We start from the raw sequence: 26,780 nt of genomic DNA, 5'->3' as shown, positions 1-26,780 counted from the left end.
GATTCTAATTTGCAGAGATACGGAAAAGGTTTCTACAGCATACTTCCTCTTTGACTTGATAGCCACCACTTCATGTGCTAGACACGTTTTTGTGACTTCCGTGAATGATATCTAACATTATCTCTTGATACCTAACGATTGCTACTCTCCTTTATAATCCACAAGCGCAAAAGTACTACCTATCATTTCAAAACTACTACAACAATGCAAGAAATAATTACGCAAACATACATATTACTACATCGGACAGAACGCGTGGATGTCATTAATTATTTGTTTGTGCTGTGTCTCTGGGCGAAAAACCTTTTACAATGCCTCTCCCTATCCTTGAGTATAAATGGAGACTAACAAACCACCTCGCGCGTTTGTAATAAATGAAAGTTATGTTTCAGTTCAATCACACAACTGCTCTTAATGGCGATTCAGCGGGATCCTTTGACTCGTAAATGTGGCACCAAGTCTGTGTTCTTCTTTTATTCACCGCAAGCCGTTAAACACTAATTGTATGGAACGTCTCGTTAGAAAAGGTTAGGTTGGCTCTTGTCCTTCTTCTTCTGCTGTTGACGCTTGATCTTGATCTTAATCGGATCGTGAGATTAAGAGACCCCGTTTGACCTTTTTGAGAAGAAGGACAGACGTCTTCCTTGTTTGCAACAGATTCTGGAAGACGGAACAGAAGTCGCGTTTGAAAAACGTGTGAAGAAAATCTCAAATTACCCAACGAAGTTAAAGAAATACGCTCTAAAAACCATATAGTGATCATCTCCACTGTTTCTCGATCATTTACCGAGGTGGAGGTGACTAGATGCAGATATTTACTGAGCTGTGAAGTGGCGAGATGAATATCCTACACTTTTATCGATGTTGAAGTAGGTTATTTCTTCTTTAGTTTATACCATTTAGAAAACAAAAAAATAGTTTATTTCTGTCAATATACCGAAGAGTGGTATATTAAAGAAATTAAACTCTTGACGCGCAATATTTTCTCTTCGGCTGCTGAGAAGTGAATAGATCTTAATAATGCCGCGGGGTGTAATATGGGATTTTGGTTTGAAAATGTTTTCCTAATTTCCTAATGATTTACCGTTTCGATATCAGTTGGAAAAGAGGAGCAAAGCATAGCTTTGTCACTGGCAAACTGCAAATTTTGACCAATTTCAACACAGTTTTGGAATGATTAGCTTACTCTTTGAAATCTCAGTGCCAAAATTCTACATGAACTTTTCAATCGCAGATATGAAAATCATGGATTCAGCGTATAAATGCTGCTCTCAAATAAATTAACTTCATGTTTTTCTTCCCTAAGATTCGCTACCTTCTAGATTACGAGATAATATTGTTTTAATCATTGTTGGGTTGTAACAGTTGAAACTGTCAAGTCATGATCAAAACTGAGAACGAAAAATGGAGTTCATTACCTTGCCTTAAGAACTGTTCAAGACCTTTCTGCCTTTGGGAAGTTTGTATTATAGTCAGTTAATATTCATGGACGTTAAAAATGAGTTGTTCTGGAAATAAATGTCCGATAGAGAAGAAATAATTGGCGCCTGAGAGTTGGAAATTCGACTTAAGGAGGCTCCATAGGGTTTTTGTACCGCGCGACATCTGGGTGCGAACATAGCGCAAGTATAAAAGTTTCAACGTGCAAAACAAACAGGGCGGCTCCATACGATCGCACGATTATTATCTAAAGGGGTGTGTTAAAGCAGTGTAACACAATGCAGTTTTTATGTCATGGAATCTAGGGTTTCCAGCAACTGTATCCGTAATATTCATAGGTCCTCTACGCCTGAAAAAGAGGTAAACCGAAAGAAAACACTGCGGGAAAGATTTCCAAAAGGCGACAGAATTGAAAGTTAACGCATGCTCAGATACAGATTCTTGGCAAAGTCCTATTCCATAACGTAATGTTTCGCAACAAACAAATACGGATCTTTCGAGCAATATTTATCGCGTCTCCTTTATGTGGAATTTTCTAAGATTTGCTAGATTGTTAAACATACTTGTGCCCTTCATACTGTCTGTTTTCAAAAATTCCTAAGACCAAATTTAAGATAGAGGGATAGAACACGAAATTGCAAATAGCGAGGAAACTGCCTCTGCAACCCCAATTGTTTTCGGCTTTTAAATGATCGGCAAGACAAATTTCACAAATTGTGAAAATTTTTAGAGATTTTACCGGAGCAAATTGAAGAAAATCAAAGGCAAAGTCAAATTATCACTGGCGAGCGCCTCCCATCGTGGAGCCTCAGCTCAGTAACAAAAACTATATTGATAATATTTACTACAAAAAAACGATGGTCCGAACCTTGCTTATCGCCCTTTGATGGCGTTTAGCTTTTTAACCCTCTAGAGCCTCTTTAAGTTCTCCATGACTGAGATAGTTTCGTCTTTATGAGACTTCCCAGAACAAAACATGTTATATGTAATACCAATTCCGTTGAATCAATTTTATGTGCAAAACCATTTCCAAAAATAAAATTAAAAAAAATGTAGCTATTGAGCACGTCATATTTGAAGCTTTTCGTCGCAAACATGTCTAAATTACTTTCTTCATTGCTTTGACGTTGTTTTTCACCAACACACGAGCGGAGCTCTTGATAGAAATGAAATCTAGGAACTTTCTCAAATTGCTTTAAATTGATGTCAATTTGATGCTTCGAAAGAAAATCTATAGAATCAACTTACCTTGCGACTTATCGTGTAATAAAGAATTTAGATGAATGGTAAAAAAAAGAGCTTCGACTTCCTCAATTTAAAAGAAGTGTCAATATTTGATCTGAGTGAGAAATATGGTAAGACGACTTATCATGCCGACGACCAATCGTAAGGAAGATACTTAATTTACTACCCGAGTAAAAATTTGAAAACAAATTACTTAGCCATTTGAGAGGGCAGATAAGGAAATGCAACGAGTGTCATCACTTAAACATAAACCAGTAAAAATGCACGAAATGTCTATCAATCCTAGAGGTAGGTTATCCTGTCTTACAAATAAAGGTAGATTTTTTCGCAACGTTTTTTTTTCTCGTCGCGTCGTTTTTGTATGAACAATCGGGTGAAGTGGACGGGAACACTTTTAATTTGTTTAAACTGCTCGGAAAATAAATGGTGGAAAGGTCTGAATGTAGCAGATGGTCAAATGCATACTTTGTCTCATTTGATCATAAGGAACAGTTTGCCAGAATTAATAACCTCCTTTTTAATAAAAAAAAATAAATAAATACATTCATGCGTGTGATTTTTACTGTTCAGAGTGAAATACGTGGTTGATGTTATCAAAATTTTTAAATAAGAATTTTGAATGTCTCTTTGATCTTTCTTTGTAGTGGAACATAAAATGAGACAGGTTTTTTCTTTTTCACCTACATTGTTTATGTTTGAACAGTCGACTGAAATCGATGAAATCAGTTGAATTTGAAGACCAAACTAATTATTTAATTAGACAGACATTAAGTCAATACCCTTTTCCTTCAATCGTGGTGGTAAATTTCCTGCGGGAGTATATTTTTAAGTCGTTTAATAATAACAGTCTATCTGAATCGATATCATATTGGTTAAAACTATGCATGGTTTTACAAGTCAGATCGGCATACCTAGTTGATACTATTAAAGGTTAGAAGTGTGAATAATGAAGATTTCTGAGTAATATCCCACCAATTCTGTCCTTAGCGTCTTTATTACTTTATCTCATAACGAAATTATTCATCAGAAAGAGAACGCTTTCTTTCATTACAGTGAAGCGACGCGTATGTAAACCTGTCTTTTTAAAAAACACTGCTAATTTCACTTCTTCAAACTAAACTAGTTGGCTAATAAGACACCAAAGTCACCAAAAAGACTAGTGAAAACATTTGAAAAAGCCAGAAAGTTTGAAATAATCGTACTTGTAATGAATGTGTTTTATGGAATATCAAAAACAGGCAACCTCCAAAGACTGAAAGTGAACTTAACCTAATCCAAAAGTTTTGGTAGCAACAAGAAACTTTGTCTTATCAATGCTCCCGTATAAAGACATTCGTCTGGTTTTCCCACTAAGATAAGAAAGTTCCTTTTATATATGTAAATATTGCTTTGCCGTTGGCCGAGAAAGTTTCCGCCAGAATCTAAAAGATGAGCTTTTTGCTCAAGCCATTTCAGAAACAAAATGCTATAATATTCATGCTTGTACAAGCTCACAGAAAAAACTGAGTTTCCTTTTTGCAACCTGTGATGTCCATATGCATGGGGAAAAAAAGGAACTGTTACCTAAATTTTTTTTGCAATACTAATGAAGTATCCAGCAAAATTGAAAATGAATTGAAAATGAACTGAAAATCTTTTATGTATTTACCAAATCTTTCTTAGTAATCTTAGCATTGATCTCACCTATGTAAATTATTGTACCTGCAATCTTTGGAACCGTAAGTGAAAAGGGAAATTTTCTTATGAACTCTCAAATTTGGAATTCACTTTTTGTATCAATGTGTCCAAAAACTAAAAATGAATTATATGTCTTAAACTATCTTTTTTATTTCATTTTAAAATTGAACAAAATACTTACCTATTCAAACCATGGGCATCTTCCATCCTAGATAAAATTGTCGTTGTACCCTGAAAATATGGCTTAGAACTTCCTGTTGCTTTTCCTAGACTTCCGTCAATCAAATATGTTAGCTAGAATTGCTAAAGGTTAAGGTGACACATTTCCCATTGAGTATAAATGAAGACTAACAAACCATCTCGCGCGTGTATTATACATGAAAGTCATGTATAAGTGCAACCACACAACTTCTCTTAATGGCGATAATTAATAAAGCAGCAAATTTGAACGCGACCTCGCTTTGAAGAGCCCTATATAAGAGGAGAGTGTTTCTTAAAAAGTTTTAATTGACCATCGAGGGTAATCCGGAACGGCTTTGGTTTTGTTTTAACGATTTTTTTATCGAAAGGGCTCTATAGAGCTTAAAATTTAACCATTTTTTATAGCATACACTTTATATACGTGGTAACGATAAATTACAAATATTCTAATGATTAATTTTAACACGTTCATTTTGACACACGTCGTAAGGTACTTGAATTAGCAAACACCATATGTATCTGAAGACACAATAGCAGCGTCAATACTTCATCGAATTATTAGTCGCTTGATAATGATATTACACAAAATAAATGATAAAAATTTTGTGCTTGCTATTGATGAAGCTTGTTTTCACCGCGACAATTTCATCTCTTCAATGTGATTGGCCTAATAAACTTAAATATATTCAAACGACTCAGTCCAGCTTTTTTATTCGTTTGTGCTGTGTTTCTGGGCGAAAAACCTTTTACCATGCCTCTCTCTCTAATCTTGAGTATAAATGGAGACTAACAAACCTTCTCGCGCGTGTATTATACATGAAGGTCATGCATAAGTTCAACCACACAACTGCTCTTAATGGCGATTCAGCAGTAACCCTTGACTCATAAATGAGGTACCAAGTCTGCGTTCTTCTTTCATTCCCTGCAAGCAGTTAAACACAACTTGTATGGAATGTCTCGTCACTAAAGGTCATGTTCCTATCGCGAATCATTCTTGGTTCTTGTCCTTCTTCTTCGAGAGTCGTCAACCTTCTGTTGTTGATGCTTGATCTGGATCTTAATCGGTTCGTGAGATTAAGAGACCCCGTTTGACCTTTTTGAGAAGAAGAACGGACGTTTTCCTTGTTTTGCAACAGATTCTGAAAGGCGGACCAGAAGTCGCGTTTGAAAAACGTGTAGAGAAGAGGGTTAGCCAATATCGAATGACCACAAAAGCTTCAATGACGCTATGCAAATCTTTTAATCCTATCTGGAATAATAGCATGACGATAAAATAAGGGAACCAACAGCAGGCAATATCATATTTTGTGATACCTCTTGCAAAGATGTCTTACTTACTCACGAGATTCTGGGCCCTGGTTCATACCGTCCATAGCTTTCGAATAGTTTTCCTTAGTTACATTCTTATTCATTCATGTGACTTCTTTGAAAGAGGCGTGTGCTAGAGATAACGACGAAACACATCCCTGGTCATTTCAAAACCTATTACGTATGTTATTACAAAATGCCGCAACCGTTATTACAAAACCTATCGGTTACTATAAAATGTTTTGTTATATGCAAAATTTTAATAAACTTCGGATATAACGCGCGTTGTTATTACGTGTTTATTGGGCTTTTTGGTTGTACGCATTACATGCTTCGCGTTGCTGCCAATACAGATCAACCATTCTTTCCATTTTGTAGTTAAAATATCCTTTAAACGTCAATGATGAATGCACCTTTTTGTTCTCTGACTCGAACTCCAAATCGAAATAAAACTGCATCAATGCAGGTATCATCTACATATTTGGCGCGGATCAATACTTCAAAGAGAATAACTTAAGAAGGCTTTTGAGTTTCAATTTTTGGCCAGACCGGAGTGACCCCTACAAAACCTCTTCGGTGTCAGTATCCAAGAACTCCTAAAGTGTTGCCTATGCAAGAGAATTGCAGGTGTTTCAAACCTCTCAATAAAACTATGTGATACACATATAAACTCTCACCTCTCCTGTCCTACCTATTTCAAGTTCCACACCGCGGAAGAAACAAGCTGAATGATTTTTGGACAAAAACAAGGAAAACTATTTTTGACTGTCGTCGTGTTTAGCGGATATGTGAAGAATATATACCATATTAATAGAACTGTAAAACTCTTTATTCAAACAAATACAGAACTATTTACCTAATTTGGCTATGAGGTGTTGTTATTTGTTTCTAAATTGATCAATTCCAAGAGATATGCATAATAAAATACATGAAATATACAATTTTCAATTATTTTCATTCTGTTGTTCGGTAAAATAAATTTTCGCAGAGCAGAAGCATAAGGCAGAGGTTTTCACCAAGATATACCACTTAACAATTAATTCAGGTCAATCAGAGATTAAAATCTGTCTAATGTGAGTGGAAACCGTAGCTAGTTTTGACCAAATACAGCTTCGCCACTTTATTTTATACTGATGGCAAGCTAAGCTGAATAACTATTATTGAACTATCGGTTTTGGATATTACATTTCTGGTTTTCTGATCGGTTCAGCCAATTCCGGTTCATCGGTATCAGCCAATAGGCCGAACCAACTTATATGGAAACTTATCCCCCAGGCGTTGTTGTGTCGATGAAAGCGTTGCGTGAAAATTTAACATAATATACATATATATATTTGGCCAAGCCTAAAAGCGGAGCCTTTTTAATTTATTTTCCAGCCCCTCGCTATAATAAAAAATGCAATAAAACTCTTCAGCACTAACTGTCGATGATTTTCTTCAAGGGTATTTAGGGACCAAGATTGATAGCGATCAAAACGCATGCGGTATTTTCTAGTAGCTAAGGACCTTCATTACTTTTCCTGATGTTTTGAGCATACTTTCGAAGATAAGGAATGTTTTCTACTTCGGATGAAGTTTATGATGTCAGCATCAGTTGAAACTACGTTCAATTGAGCATGACTGATAATTTCTGTTTGGGAAAATGAGCCAAAATTGAAAGAAACGACGTTAAACTACTTCACGTTAAGACATCGCCGGTCGATTGAGGAGTGTGCAGGACCAACTGATCTCACGTGTACGTCAGAATCGTAGGAGCTTCTATGATAGCTTCTTTTGGAGTTTCCAGGTATGACTGCTTGCCCCACCGTTTTTCCCTAACGTTTCAAACTCCTCTGATAAGCATAGAAAATTAAAAAGAGAAGTCATTTTCAACTCGTGTTTAAGCCTGTTCTATTCTCTAGTTTTTCTCTTCTGGCTACTCTTGTTTCACGATTATCCTCTTGCTGGAAATGCTTTTTCTGTAATTAAACTCGGTAACCCCTGTCGTAACTGCATATAATAAAGGTGTCTTTAAGAAAGTCCGTGATCTTTGCTACTTAAAAACGAAATCTCTCTTAAAAGCTAATGTCAGCATGCATCAAACAAACAGCGGCAAGTCACCCAAATTTGTTTTCACTCCTACTTTTATATTTTGTAGCCCAATATGTTCTAATAATTGTGGTGTAGTCTTTTTGTAAAAAAATTATTTTAGTTTTCGAGAAATAATTTTTTTCGTTCGACCGCTCAAATATGCAAATTTTCACCCTGAAATTACCCGAGTTGTGTGACCTCATGTCCATCCCGTATAAACGATGTAAAGAAACGGACAACAGTTTCTTGGAGTACATTTATTGGGCCTCAACTAATGAAGGCTAATTCTCTAAGATTAAAATGTTAAAAAAACCTCAAAAGAAATAAAATTCAAAATGCTTTCGTCTAACTTGATGGCATTGTCGTAAGAGGTGCTGGAGCTGTTGTGGGGATTGGAGGTGGAGTTCTATTTTCCAAAGTTTTAATTCTCTCCAAAAGCTCTTCAATCACGGAGCAGGCTACCAAAGGACGGGAAAAACTTTTAAAAAAGTGTAAGAGTTAATATACGAAATTTTCTTCCTCAATTTTACCCAAACAGCTTAAAAGTGCACAGAGAACATTATATGACCGCCCATGGATACAATTTTTTATCTACTAGTGTTGATACTATCTTTCACGAGTGAGCTTCTCTCACGGGGGACGCGTAAAGATAGACTCGAATCTAAAAGGAAGACATAAACTGTTCTGTTTATTATAAAAATATAATTTCATCAAAATCAAAGACAAATTTAAAGCACATATTAAGAGCAAAGAACGCATATAATGTATGCATGTAAACCACACCGGTTACGAAGCTACTTCAACCTCCGACATAAAAATGCGATTTATAGGTTCTTATCCCAAGAATGTTGCCTCTCGTAGATAAATGATAAATGGATAAATGTTAGAAAAACGTATTACGCTATCCGCCAGGTGGCGATTTATCCGGTGGATAGCGTTCTCTAACCCTTGAATAACTCGGGCCTGTAGTACAAGCGGTGAAGCGTGTACTGGTTTTTGTTTTAGTCGAGCCTCAGTTTTGTGTCTCTTCCTCCATACGGAATGTTGCTCTGTAGCTTGTTACCTTATCAGAGCGGAGTTAGGAAACAAAGACATTGCAAGTTATTATTATCGCTAATATAATTATTATTGTTGAAATTTGGAGTCAACAAACATTCTATGTCATTGCAAGCCTACTGACATTTTTACACAGGAAATTTTTTTTTCAGCTCAGGATTTCAATATTCAAAGAGCTCACACGCTCTATTTCTTAGAAAATGCCTCAAGCTTCTAGCCCTTAAAAACTCTCCCATCTATCAAATGTTAATAGATGCCATTTTTCCATTGTGAAATATCTGGGTAAAAGTGAGATACAAAGTTTCGTTTTTCTCGTGAAAAAATTCCACAAGACTGTTAAACTTACTCTCTTATTGTCACCAGAGTTGGTTTCGTTTTCATTGTAGCTAGGTGAGTGAGACATCAGCAAAATATTTGAAGGCTAAATGGTTCCCGTGCAGGTTCTCATTGTTTGCGTCAAATCTTTTTGGGCTTACAGAGTTCAGTTGATGCAGGAAACGTCAATTGCTTTGAACACTTTTTTGAACTCTGGATTGCCATCGCTTGACTCTTTTTTCGGAAATTATTACAGTAAATGGTTTCAACCCGGGAGTAACATGTAATAGAGTAGTTTGATCGTCCGGGTGTGTGCATTCCTGAGAAGGACTGTTGTTGGTAGTGGTGACTAACGTTTCGACAACCTTAGCCAAAGTCATTATCAGAGTCAATTGAATAGTTGTTGTCAGTCGAACGTTCTAAGTCCGGTTCGTAAAAACCGATTGGTCAGTTTTCCGTCAATGTTATTGGCTATGAGACTCTACTGGTGTTAGTCGGTCGTGATTGGTCGGTCTCAATCCGCCGGTAAAGTTGGGTCGCTCACTGTTCGGTTCGTTTATTAAGAAATTATTAATCTTCGTTCTAAGATCTTGCTCTTTCGATTTCTCTTGGGAATAAGGGTAGCTTCATTCTTGGAATACAAGTTACAACGTCAGCTTTGGTAGGATTTTGTTCGCTCAAGCCGATGTACCGTTTGTTTTGGCCAAAAACAAACAAACAAACAAAAAAAGAAATAAATTGCAAAAAGGGGATAAGTTTCTAAAGAAACTGTGGTGCTGCGTCACTGGGGGAGCATATCAGGAAAATTTGTTTATTATCAACTGAATTTATCATGAAAATTAGCCACCGTGAAGAGTTTCAAAGCTGAGGTTTCGAGCGTGAGCCCTTCGTCATTAGCTCTGACTTAGAGCTAACGCTCGAAACGTCAGCTTCAAAACTCTTTACGGTGGCCAATGCACAATATCAACTCAGTTGAAACCCACAAGAATCAGGTGGAAATTGTAAAATTGAGATTTTCAACTATTTTGAAACGTTCTTTTACCTAAATATTGGCAAGGAGCTTCCATACGGAAAATTTATGCCCCCTGCACCCTCTTTAGAATCCTGGCTGGCCCAGGAACGGAAAAATTTCAGTAGGAGATATATGAGGGGGCTCAATCCACTCTTTACTTTCTTGAAATAATCCAACCTAGTATAAGTTTGTTCGAGAGTAACGACACGCGACCTTTTAATCAACTGGAGTTAACTTGCATGCATGCCCTTGAGCATTGCAAAACAATAAGTGGGGTTGGTTTCTCAAGAAAATGTGGTACTTTATTTGAATCGATTCGAGATTTGAATGTAGATATAAAATCCGTTGGAATTAAATATAAATTAATTTTCTCTTTGTCAAAAGGCCTTCAGATCAAGTGAAAGATCCTCTGTAGTTAGAGAAAACACATTACTTGTCATCGGACTAACGCTGTTTCTGAATTAAAGTTTGAACTCCAATTTTTTTAGCGATATTTTTCACTGCCATTTTTTGGCCTGTAAGACCACCTTTACGCTCTAGGAGAACATGAATATTCCAATGAACAAAAAAAAGAAGGGTTAAAAACAGGGTCCATGTCTCGAAATTATGCAATAAACACGTTGTCCTGAATTAAGGCTTGAAAAGTGGTTGCTATTTCCCTGCTAGAAAGACATGTAAGGATCGGAGCTTATCGTGTGCGGATCATCTGCATCCAAAACCATAAACATCTGAGATAATTTAACTTTGAAATGTGCAAAAACGTGTTATCCTTTATGACGTTTAAAGAATGCTCTCGATTTTCGCCTCAGGAATTAAAAAGTGATGAATTTCAAGTTGTAGACGATCGAATCAAGGACTTCTTCCTTCGTGAGTAAGAAACATTTACTTGTGAGCCAAGTTAAACAACCGTGTGATAAGTGTCTCAATTGGGTTAACTATTTGCCGTGGAAAGGTCAAAAACCTTTTTAACCGTTATTCGTAACAAAAGGTAACCGTAATGTTTCCTTTCTGGAATGTGTAAGTTTGTCTGATTTGGAGTTAACCACGGCTAGTCGTAAAATGGCCAATTTTTTTTCGTGAGCCGTAAAAGCCATCACCCACTGAGATCCTCTGATATTTCTGGAGTAATTACTCTATACGTTATCACAAACTATGGTTAAATTAGATTAAAATCAGACATTTGCAAACTCAGAAAGAAAAGTCTTGTTTTGCTAAAAACAATGGTCTAATTCGGTTATCACATGATATAGATGCGATATTGATCAAGTGCGAGGTTGACATGGCTGAATATTGGCTGTAATGGTTTTTTGCATTTTGCCAAAAATTGAAAAGGCCAAAAACTGAAACTCGGCGCGACACACCTTCTTGGCTATGAACCATCTCATGTTCAACGCACACTCTTCGAATAACTGTCAAATATAATGCTCAACCTTATCCAATAATTGCGTGTTATCAGCATCATCAATTATATTAATTTTATTGATACTACCATTTTACCTATTATTATGATAAAGTCATTAGAAAGGAAAATTAAACAAAAGAAAGTGCTTTTTAAACAGCTTTGCAGTTCTCTGTGTTAATCATACCTACAATAAATTCGATATACTTTACAAAGGTCCAATTATCCAATACATATAAAGCATGCTACGTAAACTGGTTATAAGTAATTCATACAAATCTCCTAGTAAATCTTTTAATCACAAGCTTTAAAAGTCCAGACAGCTCTGGTATCCCGACTAACTGTCCAGGTACTTTGCTTTCGTTTCAGTAAGATTATTCAAGAATAAATATATATTTTTAGACGTATTTGTGTGTAGTATCGCTGAGTAATTTCACGAGTTGTGCTTTTCTTTTACTATCCCGCAGGGCGAGTCAAAATACAAAAACGACTAAAATACTCAGTGATAATGCGCACCAAAACGTCTCATAAAATATTTATTATCCAACTGCTTTAATTTTTATGCAATTCTCATAAGGCGGGAAAAGCGAAACAAACACAGGAGCGGTTTGTGACAGGTCTTGCCTAATGCTCGCGTCGGATTGGCCCATGAGACGTCAACTTGTCACATAGGGTTTCAAAACGATTCAAAGTTGAATTTTATTTTCGATCGTTGTTCTCAACTCGTGCACATCTGAAAGAACTGCAAGAAGAAAAGTGTTCGTTTATCGATGAAAAGTGATGAATAATTTACCACAAGTAACAAAGCTTTAAATCTACCAGGAGACAAACTCTCAAAGACATGTATGAGCTCTAAGCCTACAAAAAGAGAATTTCCAAAACTACATCTCATTTTTATCGTCCGACTCAATCACATGCCGACGACGCTTCGCAAGAATCACTACCGTTACTTGAGGAGCTGAGGGCTATGAACCAAGAACAATGGTACGGTTGTTAAATACGGCACCAAAGAAGGCAAGTCTACCAAACTTATCAAACAGTTTTTTTTTTTAAACAGTACAAAATAACTAATAGTCAAAGTAACCGTATAATATCGCGGAATATTTATAATCTAATCGCGCGTTATATGTACTCTACTTTATGCAGTTGGAAAATAAAATTATTAGTTGCACACTACTCATCATAAAAAAAAGGAGCAAAAAAAAGGTGAATTAGAAAGACCATATTTTTCCGCTCCTTTTGTAAACAGTGGAAAAATTTACCACTCACCGCGTATTAGGTTTCTAAAGAAAAACTTGAGCTTTGGATAAGAATTGTGCGCTCAAAAATGCCTAAAACTCGACGCCGCCATTTTAAAAAAAATTGGCCGAAAAAGAAAAATCACAACGTCAGCTCACAAATAGACCCTGCTCTAGTTATCGTCAAAAACCATTCTTTGTATTGAGTTTCCATTTCCTAATTATTCAAACAAATCGCTAAGAGACGGGAAAATGCAGGGTGGGACTCATTTCCTCACAGTAAAGAGGCTAAGTTGTTAAACACGATTCAAAATGGCGCTGTCAATCGTCAAATTCTTTACCACCCATGAAAACAGTTCAAAACTCACCAGCATAAGAATACCTATTTTAAATCTAATTTCAAACGATTACTATAACTTTTCACAAAACATGTAAAAGACTAAAATTAGCGAACCTATACCTATTAATAAAATGCTTTTGAGTTGTGGTGCAATACGTCAGGAAATCCTGTATCACTTAAAGAAAATAATAATATACCAAACAAAAAAAGTAATGTTAAAAGAATGCTCTATCACTGGTAAATAAATTGTACGTGCTTTTGAGGTGCTACGCCGGTCCTATTTTTGCAATGTGATTGGTTTAATGAGCTAAACTCAATCCAATACCCGCGGAGTGTTCAGTCCAACTTATCTATGACTTTGTGCTGTTTTCTTAGGCAAAAAAAAACCTTTCTCAGTGGAGTGTCCATCACCTGCAAGCAGTTAAACACGGCTTGTAAGAAATGTCTCTTCCCCAAAGGTCACGTTCCTATTAGGAATCATTCTCGGTTCTTGTCCTTCTCCTTCGAGCGTCGTTAACCTTCTGCTGTTGACGCTTGATCTGGATCTTTGTCGGCTCATGAGACTAAGAGACCCTGTTTGACTTTTTTGAGAAGTAGAACCGGCCCTTACCTTGTTTTGCAACAGATTCTGAAAGGCGGACCAGAAGTCGCGTTTGAAAAACGTGTAGAGAAGAGGGTTGGCCAAAGATGTGATATATCGAATGACCATAACAGCTTCAATGACGCTAAGCAAATCTTTTAGTCCTATTTGGAATAAAAGCATTACCATAAAATAAGGGAACCAACAGCAGGCAAATATGATCGCCATGGTTGCGAAAACCAAGATACACTTCCTGTCACTTTTTTTTTTCTTCTGCTCCCGCGAGTTTTTATTCTTAATCAACGATGGTCGTTGCCTTTTAGTAATTGCACTGAACATGGCTATGTATGCATAAATCATAAATATGTACGGGAAAAGGAACACTGCAACAAGGCAAACTGCAGTATGAATAACTTCCCAACGTGCAGATACATCAGCATTATTCAAAACGACAGGAATGATAGCAAAAACAGTAGAAGTGATCCAAATGCCGAACACAATTTTCAAAACCAAGCTCTTGGTCACCAAGTGGTGTTTTAGTGGACTGACAGTTGCCATGTACTTGAGCCCAGTAATAAAGAGTATGTGATAAGCACCTGAAATAGCTAGTAATGTATGCGAGGCGTAAACCCCATCAACCGTTTGTGGCGGCGAAATGCCAAAATTATAAACAATGAAGTATGGAATAGCGATAGCGCCAATACTGAAGTCACAAATTGCCAAACTGAGAAGCACGTAGTTAGAAGAGGTGCGAAGTCGACGACATCGGTAAAACAAGACGAACACGAGTCCATTAGCCAGAACTATTACTATGGCAATTGGAAGAAATTTACTCAAGGTCTTGAGTCCAAAGTCGGAGTGCTTTTGAAGAAACTTTGAGGTAGCATTGCTTTCATTCATGATTTATTACGATGAACAACATGGGATGACGAAAACACTGAAAGAGAGCAAAAGTGTAAAAATGAAACAATGCTAGAGAAAGTTACACTATTACGCATCATGTGAGTAACGAGAGACTCAGATTATTTGGAATACAAAAACTGAGATTGAAAGAAAATTTCAACAAATGTCAGTGGGAATTTCGTAAGTGAGATCAATTAAATATTTCAATTTGATTTAGTAAATTGAAATACTGATATTGAGGTCAAAAAGCTTATGCTTTTACGGTTTTCAGGAGGTGGAGAAACCTGATATATTTGCCATGTTTGAAGACTTCTTTACAAAGGCCAGTTAAAGGTGATTGATATCTTTTGCACGATAACACCCACAATCGATAGTTTTCTTCGGTATATTTTTCATACGACAGCAATCTATCATACTCGTATACAGTATATCTCTCTTATGCAATAGTTGATTGTCAGGGGTTTTTTAAGGGTTTGTTCATTGTTTTCTCGATAAACATCAACTGGCCTGCTGAGATGTTATACATATTTAGCAACTATGATGATTTGCACTAAGTACGAGCTCAGTTTCAGTTTTAAAATCAATACCGTTTTGGACAAATTCAGAAAAAAAATTTTACCTGTTTTACCATTAAACTCAAATGGCCGAGACCATACCTTGGAAAATTTACGATTACTGTGTTTACACCACCTAGGGCAAAATGAATGCATAAGAGCAAAGAAATTTGATATAAACATAAATGCTAAGAGGTTTAATTGCTAAGTTACGAATTATCTCCGTCACATCTTTAATTGTTAAATATGAAAAACATAATTGCTAAGTTATGAATTATCTCCGTCATATCTGTAATTGTTAAATATGAAAAACAAACATATATATGCGTATTCAAAACAAACAGTTGCGACAAAAGTTTTTTCTTGTTCTCGATTTTTCTTCTTTATTTCTTGTTTCTTTGTTTTATTAGAATCGTTTTGTCTTTCCAGCTGTAAAATGGATATTCAGCTAAGCAAATGGCAGAGTCCTAAGCACAGAGCAGCCAAAGAATTCATAATGTAAATCGGAGGCTCAAAACTTGTCATATGAAAATAAGAACCGTCGCTGATTCTGACCAGCCACAGCTCCAACACTGTATTTTCTTCCAATTAAGAACAAACTCTGCCGAATAAAAGCATATCAGATGTTTCCTTGTGTTGGTACCGCTACATGTCATGGCGATGCGTTATTAATTAATGATTTCTCTTTGCCGTATTTCAAGTCATACTGTCAATCCTTAATTTATTCTTCTATGAAAAAAAAGCGCGAAATTGGCTTTTAAATACAAATGAAAACAAATTTCGAATCGAGGACATACACGAGTTTAGGTAAAACAAAAAATTATGAGTGCTTATGGTGAATCAAACCTAAAACTATAGGCAAATTATGCGCACCGATTCTCTACCAATCCAAAAAAATCATATGAATGGTAAGCCACACTAGCTTCATATGGCAGGTGTGCCAGCTACAAGCTGTTCAAAGCTTCGCGTGTTTATATAAAATTGGAAAAATGGTAAATTTTGAGCTCTGCAAAAAGGATACGTTTAGAATATTTGAAAATTGCAAGTTTACTTACGTTTTGCGAGTTATTGCCTGCTAAAGCACTTTTTGAGCTATATATGCCAAGGCACAAGTGGAGTGAAAATACGTCTAAACACATACAATAATATACCATTAATGATAAAGGTTCCTGTCGCAAGAATCCAATAACGTAGAATCTATTTTATATCCTGATATACAAGGCAATATTTTAGAATGATAACGCGAAGATCGACTGAATATATAGCGAGTCACTTTCGTGGGATTGCTACGTTTTTGATTCTCTCTCAATAAGTCTTCATTATTCAGCCGTCAGTGGTTTGAATCTGTCGTAGACTACCGCTGTGCTGAAAGATTGTGTTTATTTTTCCCTCGAGAGTTTCATTTTCACCTTCATTGTTTTAAAATCTTATTTGGATGAAGTCTTAAATGTGATACCGTGTCGTTGCTCGGCGGGATCTTGTAATAATGAAACATTTTGTAACTGCCTCCCCGTTTTATATCATAATAAAGTACGGATATAACTCGCGCTATCATTGGTTTAACGAGCGCGTTATCAGGTTACAAAACACGGAGCTGGGCTAAAGCTGTCACGTCATCTGCCGATTTGCACAATGTCTGACCATTTTCCGAATTCCTCTCTAGCTTTTTTGCTAAGAGTGCTGGCAAGTAGCAACAGAACCAAGCAAGGGTTTGTGAACATGCCAAGCGCCTTGATAGACGTTATTAAAACTTTAGCAAAGACTAAAATCACCAAAGAGAAAAAGAAATGGACTCTCCGAGTTTTGAAAGTTTTGGCGCTCAATTAGATCAATTAGTTTACGTACGATGATAAAACTCAAACACAGCTAACATACGTATAGCAGATATAGTTTGGTGACAAACAGAAACAAAACATGAATGATGAAAATATAGTCAAACTCATTATTATAGTATAACTGTTAAAATTCATACAAATTACGACGGCGTCAGAGCGTCTATGGTCATACTATGGTCCATCGTGGTTTGCTCATCATGGCGATCTCCCGCAGTGAAGCAAGCCTCAGAAGAAACATCGTCCGCCTTTTATATAAACAACAAGAGCTTGCTCTGGTATCCTTTCTGATGCATCGAACGTAGGGTCACATCATTCACAGCACCTGAGTTTTACAGCGCTGTCACCCTGAGCAATCACCATGTTCCCGAGAATTAGGCCGTCGTTCATTCCGGCATAAAACTCACGCCTTGAGCAGTTTGGTTTCTAATAGTCATACGAGATAACTTGTGCGCTTTATGATCCACAATTCGGTCGGATTTTACCTAACATTTCACCAGCAGATTCTGTATAAGAATCAAAAAAACTAAAGAGCAAAAGTGTTGAATTCGACCTGCCTTACTATTTTAGTTTGTAAACTATTGCAAATTGCGAACTTTGACGTCTCCTGGAATGTATATACTCTGTTGTAAAAGAGTTACGAGGTATTTCCTGGTCCATATTTCGTTCGTTCAGCTTTCAGTTGTAGTACTTTGCTTTCTTCCTGACGCTCGCGTGTTGTCAAGATAAGTTTTTCCCCCTTAATTAACATTGCAACACTTCTGTCGATCGTTGCCCAAAGTAACCTTCAATGCGCCTGGAACAGCTACAGTGTAAGTTCCTCTTCTCTCCCTCATTATGGATTCCATAGTACCTTGGAATGTTTTTTTTATTTTACAGCTGACTCCTATATCTTCAATGGTAAGTAGATCGGATCACTTTGTCGCGCAATCGCCGGTGTGAAAGTTCAAACTTACCTCCTTAAGATTGAAGGAGGCTAAAATCTATTTCGAATTCTTCCCATTTTTCACCTCTTGCAGAAATTCTTAAAGTGCCCATGAAATTCTAGGCCGCGATCACTCTGGATACGATCCGGCTTTCCATGGCTTCTGTGTAATTTGCTTAGTACTCTGGCTATGTATCGCCGACTCAAGACTTCTTTGACAAAGGTGTAAGCCATAGATAACGTCTAAACACACCGCCTCGATACTTATGACGAAATCCATAAGTTAATGAAAAGATGCCGCAACCATTATTACAAAACGTGTAAGTTAATACAAAATGCCTCAATACAGTAAAAACTTTAACTGGCTCCAAATATATCTTCAAATACAAAAAGAAGCAGGAGAATTTGTCTTCAGTCGAGTAGGTCAGGAAGATATTGAATTCATTATATCACAAGCAAGGGACAAATTAAAGATCTGGGTCTCCTAAAAGAAATTAAACCGCAAAACGAGGGTTCGTTATATCGAAAACCTCGATTTAACGAATTTGCAGGAACAAGAACTAAAATGTTCGTTACATCGAGGTATGGTTAATAATTGCCCCCCCCCCCCCCATAATTTTTCTTTCTTCTTCTTCTTTTTCCTACTTTCGTCCTTTTTACCTAGTTACCAGCTCATGTATCAACTTGATTCCTTTGACGGAAGCGCGAGCTAGAGATGAGGAACAAACACATCTATGGTCGTTCGCTAAAAAAAATAAAGATGTTACATGGTGATGAAAGATGTCATTTGACACGAGCATGGGTCATTACAAAAGATCCCAGTACCCCGCGCCTTTACTAAGTTCGTATGTGACAAGCCAAGCATCCTGCCTCTCCGCTATCATATTCTCGGACCGACCACTCTGTGACCGTGTTGTCATTTGAAAAATGCGGTCAAAAATACAGAATCCGCTTGAAAAACCTTCGACGCATCGTGATTTGTACATCTCATTAGATGTTAATGAACTGAAGAGCAGTGGTCATCTGCCTCTGAGAACTTTTTTTGCTGAATCATTCTCAACCACAGGCTAAGTAAGAGGAAGAGAATAAAGCCATCTTTTCAAGATGGAATTAACTTAAAACTACCAAAAATCCCACCTTAATGACGCTGGTTCCTCATCGTTTAGAAACTGCTTCGTCTGCTTGATCTAATTAACCCTCGATCCTTCCATATTTCCCAAGAAATCGCTACTAAAATCTAGCAAACATTTTTCTGACTGTGATCAGTGCAAAACTGGCAACCTTTTCTTTAAATTAAATACATATGCATTTACCTACGATTATAACAATTATTCAAATTAGCTTCTTAATTGATCACTATGAAGAACAAATATTTCAAAGGTCCTTTTGAAAGAAAGCGGCTCAGTTTGTCTCGCTCAGCTTTTTTCGCTTTCGTTTTGTTTTCGAGTTGCTCGCCTTTTTCTTGATTGTTTACTTTTTTCTTATTTTTTTCTGTTCCGAGCGGTAAAATAAATATCCGCAGAGCAAAAGGAAATTATATCTAATGATAGATCACCTTTAAATTTACTTGTTTAAATTCCAACTAAAGATATTACACCTGCCTGCTAAAATTGAAAGAAGAATCACTATTATCGTCAAAACGAAGCCTTGTCACTCTACTTCCTTCCAAGCGCAAACTTGGCCGAATGATAATCATAAGCTGTTTCTCATATTTTGTGCCTCTACGTCTTTTTGATAATGACGAGATAATTTGTAACATACTGAGTTTTCTGTGCCGTATTTGAAATCAAACTGTACACCTGGAGTTTTTAAAAGCTTCTTTACTAACATAACAAGTTATGGCTTTTAAATGTGAACACATGCTGGTATGAATTCTTTCAAATTTGAATTTGTTTTCTTACCTTTCAGGTGCCAAACTGTGGCCTTCTAAAGTGTGTCTTTAGCTACTGATATGTTTTAGTTATTCCCATTTTTCCAACGGAAAAGACAAAGATCTTCTATGCCAGGGATGGTTGGAGAAATAAGATCCAATTGTAAACCCGGACGATGATAGAACAGTCAAGCGATGCCGTAAATTGATAACGCGCAACGTGAATTATTAGCAGCTGGCTCGCTCACTGTTATTGGCTCATTTTATATCGCTGTCTTTTCCATGTCGATCCTCATTGGTAATATCCCTCAGATCGGCATAGTGTTTTTTTTATTGTACGCACTCTGTCTAAGAGAATTATCCACCATTTTTATCACGACACATTTGGCTCGGATCCATTTCTTCTAAGAGAACAACTTTAATAGGCTTCTCAGTTCCAACTTCTGGCCAGAAAGAGTGACCCCTACAAAGCTTATCGGTGTCAGTATTCAATAAGTCTTAAAGAGAAAAGAACATATAAATAATGTTTCTAGTGTCTCTAATGGCACCACCGGCTACATGACTACCGCTTGAGGTGCGTAAAATATCTAATCGCGTGTTGCCTGCGCAAAATGCTTGAAAGTGGTTCATATATACACCTGTCCTTTCCATGTCAGATTTCTCTCCGCGGGTAACTAAAACTGAGTTTTTCCCCACGAAGAAACAGACTAAAGGAACAAAAACAAAACAAAAACAAGCGTGAAATTTTCTTTTGACTGCCTTCGTCTTCAGCGGATATTTGTCGGATAATATCTGTTTCCTACTCCTATTCCTAATGGGGACTCAGAATTTTTTCTTTGTCCCACGCTCGTGACAAGACGAAAAAACATCTTTCTTAATATCTACGTTGTTATCAAGACTGCGTAAACCTAAAATTTTTACTAAACTGTTGATGATTTCAGTTTTTATACTAGCCTATTTATTGACCAATTAAGAATCAAATATGCTCATTCGTATTTAATAAAATGATTCGGCTCAACTTTCGACCCTTTAATTTGTAATCTTTTTGTTTTGTCTTGCTTTTTGCTCGATAAACGAAGGCTGAGTTGCTCATAACGTTAAATGACTTATATAAATCAATTCAAATCAATCAGAGGGTTAAAACCTATCTAATAGAAATGGAAATTGTCCCTAATTCTGACCAAATACAGCTTTGCCGCTGTATTTAATTTTAAGAGCAAACTGAGCTAGATAATAAATTATAACTAAATTTCACTGACATCGACGTCGTATTGTCTTAAAAAGGTAAAAACACAAGAGAATTCACAGCCGGTTATCTTCATTTCGAAAATTTGACAATAACTTGCAAATTCTGCATCGACATTTCTACCCTCTGACTCAACCCTGAGTTTCAAAATCTCATCTATAAATTACGTTCGGGCTGCCATAACGCTGGGTTTCTTCATTCCTTTCCATACAACAACGTTTCCGAACTGATAAAAGCAATACGGCTACTTATGATCAGTTGTAAATGAATTTAGAGAGTCCCCTTACCTATTAGATAACGAAGTGTAAATTTATGTGGTACTTCTTACACTGTTTATGTCCGGGGATAAGTGCAGTTGAAAGCATGAATGAACACGTCTATTCACATACCACAATCGATGATATTTTCTACAGAAGGGAACGTTTAAAGAAATTAAGAACGATTTTCATTAGAACGATAACGCAATTATTGATGAAGCAGGTTGGCTAGCTGCTATTGTTGCGGTTTAGTTCGCTATCAATGTGTCATTATTATTCAGTTGTCAAAAGCTTTCAGCAGTTATGACCACCTATTGGGCTTTTTCATTGTACACTTTTTCAGTTTTCGTTTAGCTTTCACCATTGATATTACAGATGAAGTCCTAATATCGATAATACTGAAAGACATTACAACTTTCTTCAAAAACACTGGACGGAGTAGCCCACGCAGGCCCAGTCTCTGCGTCAAAAAAACTAACATATGCATAGAAGAGTAAGAAGAAAGGGTGAGATTGACAAGGCTTCTCAAAAACTTCATTGATTCTATAATGGTGCAACAAAAAAAGGCTGGAATCCAAAACTCCAAAATAGAAGGCTTACGAGGCTCTGATTGTTTCATTAATGAATTGCCGAATTTACACTTTTTAGAGTTCATCTAATACCGAGTTAGACCGTCGACGATAACTCCGCCCTATGGTTTTCTAAATAGGTTATTGTTCCACATCGTGTTTCGACTCAACACTGCCATTGATTTTCAAATTTATTGCACCAGACGCCAGTTGATTTCAAAGGTAGACGTCAAATTTGTCCCGATCATTCACCACTTTTCAAATTTATATGTCTCATGATCCTACCGATAACACATTTTTTGCCCTCTTGCATATTTTAACGAAATTAGGTTGAAAAATAAGATCAAATCACAAACTGTTAATGCTTATTTTGTAAATATTGATGAAACACCAGAATTTCGCCTGCTTCGAAAACAATGTATGGAGGTATAGAGAGAAAAACAATTTTTCGATGCGATCTCGTTTAAATTGAAACGTTTAAGTAACTTTCTACCGCCTCAGTTTACATGCGGGTGATTTCTGAATTCGTTCTTCCTCAAATGGGTTTCAAATTGTCTAACCTTAGTTTAGATATGTACACAACAACACGAATATTTTAATCGCACTTCTGGTGACAAATTCTTTTTCCTGTGGTCATGAAATTCATTTCAACGTTTGGGTTTTTTACATCCGTTATGACTACTCATATCTTGATTTTCTAACTTCAAGGCCTTGGACATTTTCTCACCCACACTTTTCAAGTATTGCCTCTATTCAATAGATCTTTTTCCCTTGAAATGTCACGTTTCTTGAGCTTTTTCAACAATATGACTGACTTTTTCAACAATATGACTGTTCAGAAGAAAGGCTTTTTACTCTTAGTGGTCTTTTTCACCGTCATTTCAGCGTCTTGTCATCATTTGTTCTGCTGATTTTCGACCACCGGAGATCCTATTTGTTTACCAAATTAAGGGAATCAATCGAATGTTGTCCAAAACCCGTAATGCCTCAGTGTCCTCGCTAATCAAAACTTGTATATCATATCGCTCGATTGATTTGTCTTCTCTGTTTATTTGCCACAAAAGCAGAAAAAGTCTTTTAAAAAGTTGGTCTTCATCTCCACTTGATGAGACCAAATGGCGCGGCATGGCGTGGTCAAAGATAAGGTATCAACGTGTACAGTTCTAAAGTAGTTACTGAAAATTTTCCACCAGCCATCAACACTCAAACAAATTTCAAATCAGGCAAGCGCACAGCACGATCGAGGTTGATTTGAAATTACGGGTAGATTATCGAATAAAATGTCTAAATTTCTCAGACATGTTTTGAGCAAGATTTGAGGTTAAACAGATCGAATTTCTATTTAAGCAACGTTCAAAGAAGATCTCTATGAGCTTAACCACTAAACTAAAAACGGGCTTAAATTCAACATCAGCTGCCGAAAAAAGCGGCCAGTAGTAGCGATAGTCAGCGTTTTCAAGGTCTTTCAAAACTCACCAATTAAGCTGCCCCTCACGGGAGGCTCTCGATCTTGAAATATCTTTAAAATTGCAAACAAGTTTTCAAATATCAACAATCTTTTTACAGTCGTTTCTCCTAGTCTTCGCAGTAACTGAGAGTTTGAAAATATGCCTCACCTCATTGATTACCTGTTTCTGACCACACCACCCAAAACCGACTGACGGTAAAACGCGTTCGGCTGCATCTTCCACTGCTTTAGTTCATATTCTTCCAAGCCACCTTTTTAACTAATAAATTTTTTTCCAATGAAAACATTGATAATTAAGAAAAGTGTTAAAAACAGAAAATCTTAGCGAGATGAATATCCAATACTTTAACCGACCTGGTTTCGGTGTGTACAAGCTGCTTTGAAATAAGTTAGCTTCATGTTTTTCTTCCCCAAGATTCGCTACTATCGAGATTACGAGATAATATGGTTTTGTAATTTTTGGGTTGTAACAGTTGAAACTGTCGAATCATGATCAAAATTGAGAACGGAAAAATCTTTGAACAAACAGAAAGAAAATTTGGAGATAAGCACATCTAGTGATATCAATATCTAAAAATAGAATTCATTACCTTGCCTTAAGAACTGATCAAGACCTTTCTGCCTGCGGGAAGTTTGTGTTACAGTCAGTTATTTTTCATAAAGTTTGAGTTGGAAATTCGACTTGAGGAGGCTCCATAATGTTTTTTACCACGCGACATCTGGGTGCGAACATACCGCGAGCTTTACAAGTGTTAACATGTAATACAAACATGGCGGCTCCATACGATCGCATGATTGTTATCTGAAAAGCTGTGGTAAAGCAGTTTAGCACAACACAGTTTTAATGTCATGGTATCAAGGGTTTCCAGCAACTGCACCCGTAATATTCATAGGCCTTCTACGGTTGAAAAAGAGGTCAACCGAAACGAAAAAACTGTGGGAAAGATTGCCAAAAGGCGACAGCTTCGAAAGTTTACGCATGCTCAGATACAGATCTTAGCGAACTTCTATTCCATTATGTAATGTTTTTCGACAAAGAAAATAAGGATCTTTAGAGCAAGATTTATTGCGTTTCCTCTGGTGGAATATCTTAAGATTTGTTTGATTTTTGAACATATTTCTGTCCTTCCTTCTGCCTGTTTTCAAAAAATTCATAGGACCAAATTTGAGATAGAGGAGAAAACACAAAATTGTAAATAGCAAGGAAATTGCCTCTGCAACCCAATTTTTTTGGCTTTTAAATGATCGGCAGGACAAATTGCACAAATTGTGAACATTTTGAGAGATCTTACCCAAGCAAATTGAAGAAAATCAAAAGCAAAGCCAAATTGACACTAGCAAGCACGAAAATCATTTTGATAATATTTACTACAGCAAACGAAAGTTTTAACCCCGCTCATTGCCTTTTGATGGCTTTTAGTGATCTTGAAATGAAAAAAAATACACCTAAAAAACTACAAGAGAAACATTACGCTGATGCGCGCGTCAACATTGAGCAAAAACTCTCATCTTCATGAGATTTCATCGAACATTACGTGTACCAATTCCGTTGAATCGATTTTAGGTGCAGAACCATTTGGAGCAAGTTAAATTTCAAGCTTTTCGTCGTAACCATTGGCTAAATTACTTTCCTCATTGTTGTGACAATGTTTTTCACCAAAACACGAACGGAGCTCTTGATAGAAATGAAATCTCGGAACTTTCTCATAATTGCTTTGAAATAATGTCAATTTTGAAGCTTCAAGAGAAAAGCTGTAGAATCAACTTACCTTGCTACTTACCACGTAGTAAAGAACTTAGATGCAGAGTAAAAAAAGAAAATAGCTTCGACTTCCTCAATTTCAAGGAAATGTCAATATTCGATCTGAGTAAGAAGTATGGTAAGATGACTTATCATTCAGACGACCAATCGTGCAAAAGATACTTAAATTACTAACCGACTAAAAATTCAACAGAAAATTACTTAGCCATTTGAGAGGGAAGACAAGGAAATGCAACGAGTGTCATCACTTGAATATAAAATATAACGTCTGTCAATCCTAGAGGTAAGTTATCCTGTTGTGGAAAGCAAGATAGCTTTTTTTGCAACGTTTTTTTTTCTCGTCGCGTGGTTTGTGTTTGAAAAATCAGAAGGGAACGGGAACAGTTTTAATTTGTTTAAACCGCTCGGAAAATAAATGGTGTAAAGGTCTGAATGTAGCAGATGGTTAAATGTAAAGTACATTGTCTCATTTGATCATAAGGAACAGTTTGCCAGAATTGATAACTTCCTTGTTATTAAAAAAATTCATAAATGTTTGTGTTTTTACCGTTCAGAGTGATATACGAGATTGATGTTATCAAGACTCTTAAACAAAAATTTTGAACAATGTCTCTTTGACAGTGCTATACAGGGGGACATAAAGTGAGAAAGGATTTTTTTGTTCACCTGCGTCGACTGAAATCCATGAAATCAGTCAAATTTAGAGGCAAAGCTAGTTATTAATTTGTCTTAGGTCGACAGAAATTAAGTCAATACCATTTTCCTTCAATCATGGTGGTAACTTCCTGTGGGAGTACATTTCTTTACCTCGGTTTATAATAAGAGTTTGTCAGAATCGATTCATATTGGTCGGAATATGAAAACTATATATGAATACTAATCAGATCGGCATGCCTAGCTATAACCATCAAAGCTTAGAAATTTAAATAACGCAGGTTTCTAATAAATATCCCCCAAACTACGTTCTCGGGGTCTTTATTTACTTTATCTCAATTCAAAATTAGTGATCAGAAAGAGAAAGCTGTCTCAAAAACCATTACAGCAAAGCGACACTTATGCAAACCTGTCTTTTAAAAAACCAGTGCTTATTTCACTTCTTCAAACTAAACTTAATGGCTAAGAGAACACCAAAGTCACCAGAAACATTGGAGCAAACAGTTGAAAAAGACTGAAAGTTTGAAATAATCGCACATGTGTTCTATTAAACATCAAAAATTGCAAACCTCCAAAAACTGAAATTGAAGTTTACTTAATACAAACATCTTAGTAGCAACAAGAACTTTGTCTTATTAATGCTCCCGGAGAAAGACATTAGTTTCGTTTTCCCACCATGATAAGAAAGTTCCTCTTGTATATGTCAATATTGTTTTGCTGTTGGCCGAAAAAAGTGTCCGCCAGAATGCAAAAGATGAGCTTCTAGCTCAAGCCATGCTTGTAAAAGCTCACATAAAAAAAAACTCTTATTTTGCATCATACGATGTCCATATACATGGGAGAAAAAAAGGAACTGTAA

The 26,780-nt window shown here is 36.5% G+C and overlaps 2 protein-coding genes across 5 annotated transcripts in view; both read right to left on the bottom strand.

The window, feature by feature from the left end:
• Positions 1-26,780, bottom strand: part of LOC131774925 (somatostatin receptor type 1-like) — a 63,925-nt gene that overhangs the window by 18,775 nt on the left and 18,370 nt on the right. The window lies entirely within an intron of this gene.
• LOC136282061 (octopamine receptor beta-2R-like) lies at positions 11,834-20,254 on the bottom strand. Of its 3 annotated transcripts, none has more exons than XM_066169269.1 (2): positions 19,233-20,254; positions 11,834-14,818 (listed from the first exon to the last, which is right to left on the bottom strand). In XM_066169269.1, the coding sequence occupies exon 2, from the start codon at positions 14,779-14,781 to the stop codon at positions 13,723-13,725; it is 1,059 nt and encodes a 352-aa protein (XP_066025366.1). In that variant the 5' UTR covers positions 14,782-14,818; positions 19,233-20,254; the 3' UTR covers positions 11,834-13,722. The 3 variants fall into 3 exon arrangements, with proteins under 3 accessions (XP_066025366.1, XP_066025364.1, XP_066025365.1); XM_066169267.1 differs by lacking the exon at positions 19,233-20,254 and adding an exon at positions 15,404-15,913; XM_066169268.1 differs by lacking the exon at positions 19,233-20,254 and adding an exon at positions 15,441-15,913.

Source organism: Pocillopora verrucosa, chromosome 6 (assembly GCF_036669915.1).
Source record: "Pocillopora verrucosa isolate sample1 chromosome 6, ASM3666991v2, whole genome shotgun sequence".
Taxonomy (NCBI): Eukaryota; Metazoa; Cnidaria; class Anthozoa; order Scleractinia; family Pocilloporidae; genus Pocillopora; species Pocillopora verrucosa.
Note: the sequence above shows the minus strand (reverse complement) of the source record. Positions and strands in the feature narration are given on the sequence as shown.

What these genes read in the sequence shown, in the direction of transcription:
- LOC136282061 (XM_066169269.1), bottom strand. Translation starts at nt 14,781, where the DNA reads ATGAATGAAAGCAATGCTACCTCAAAGTTTCTTCAAAAGCACTCCGAC.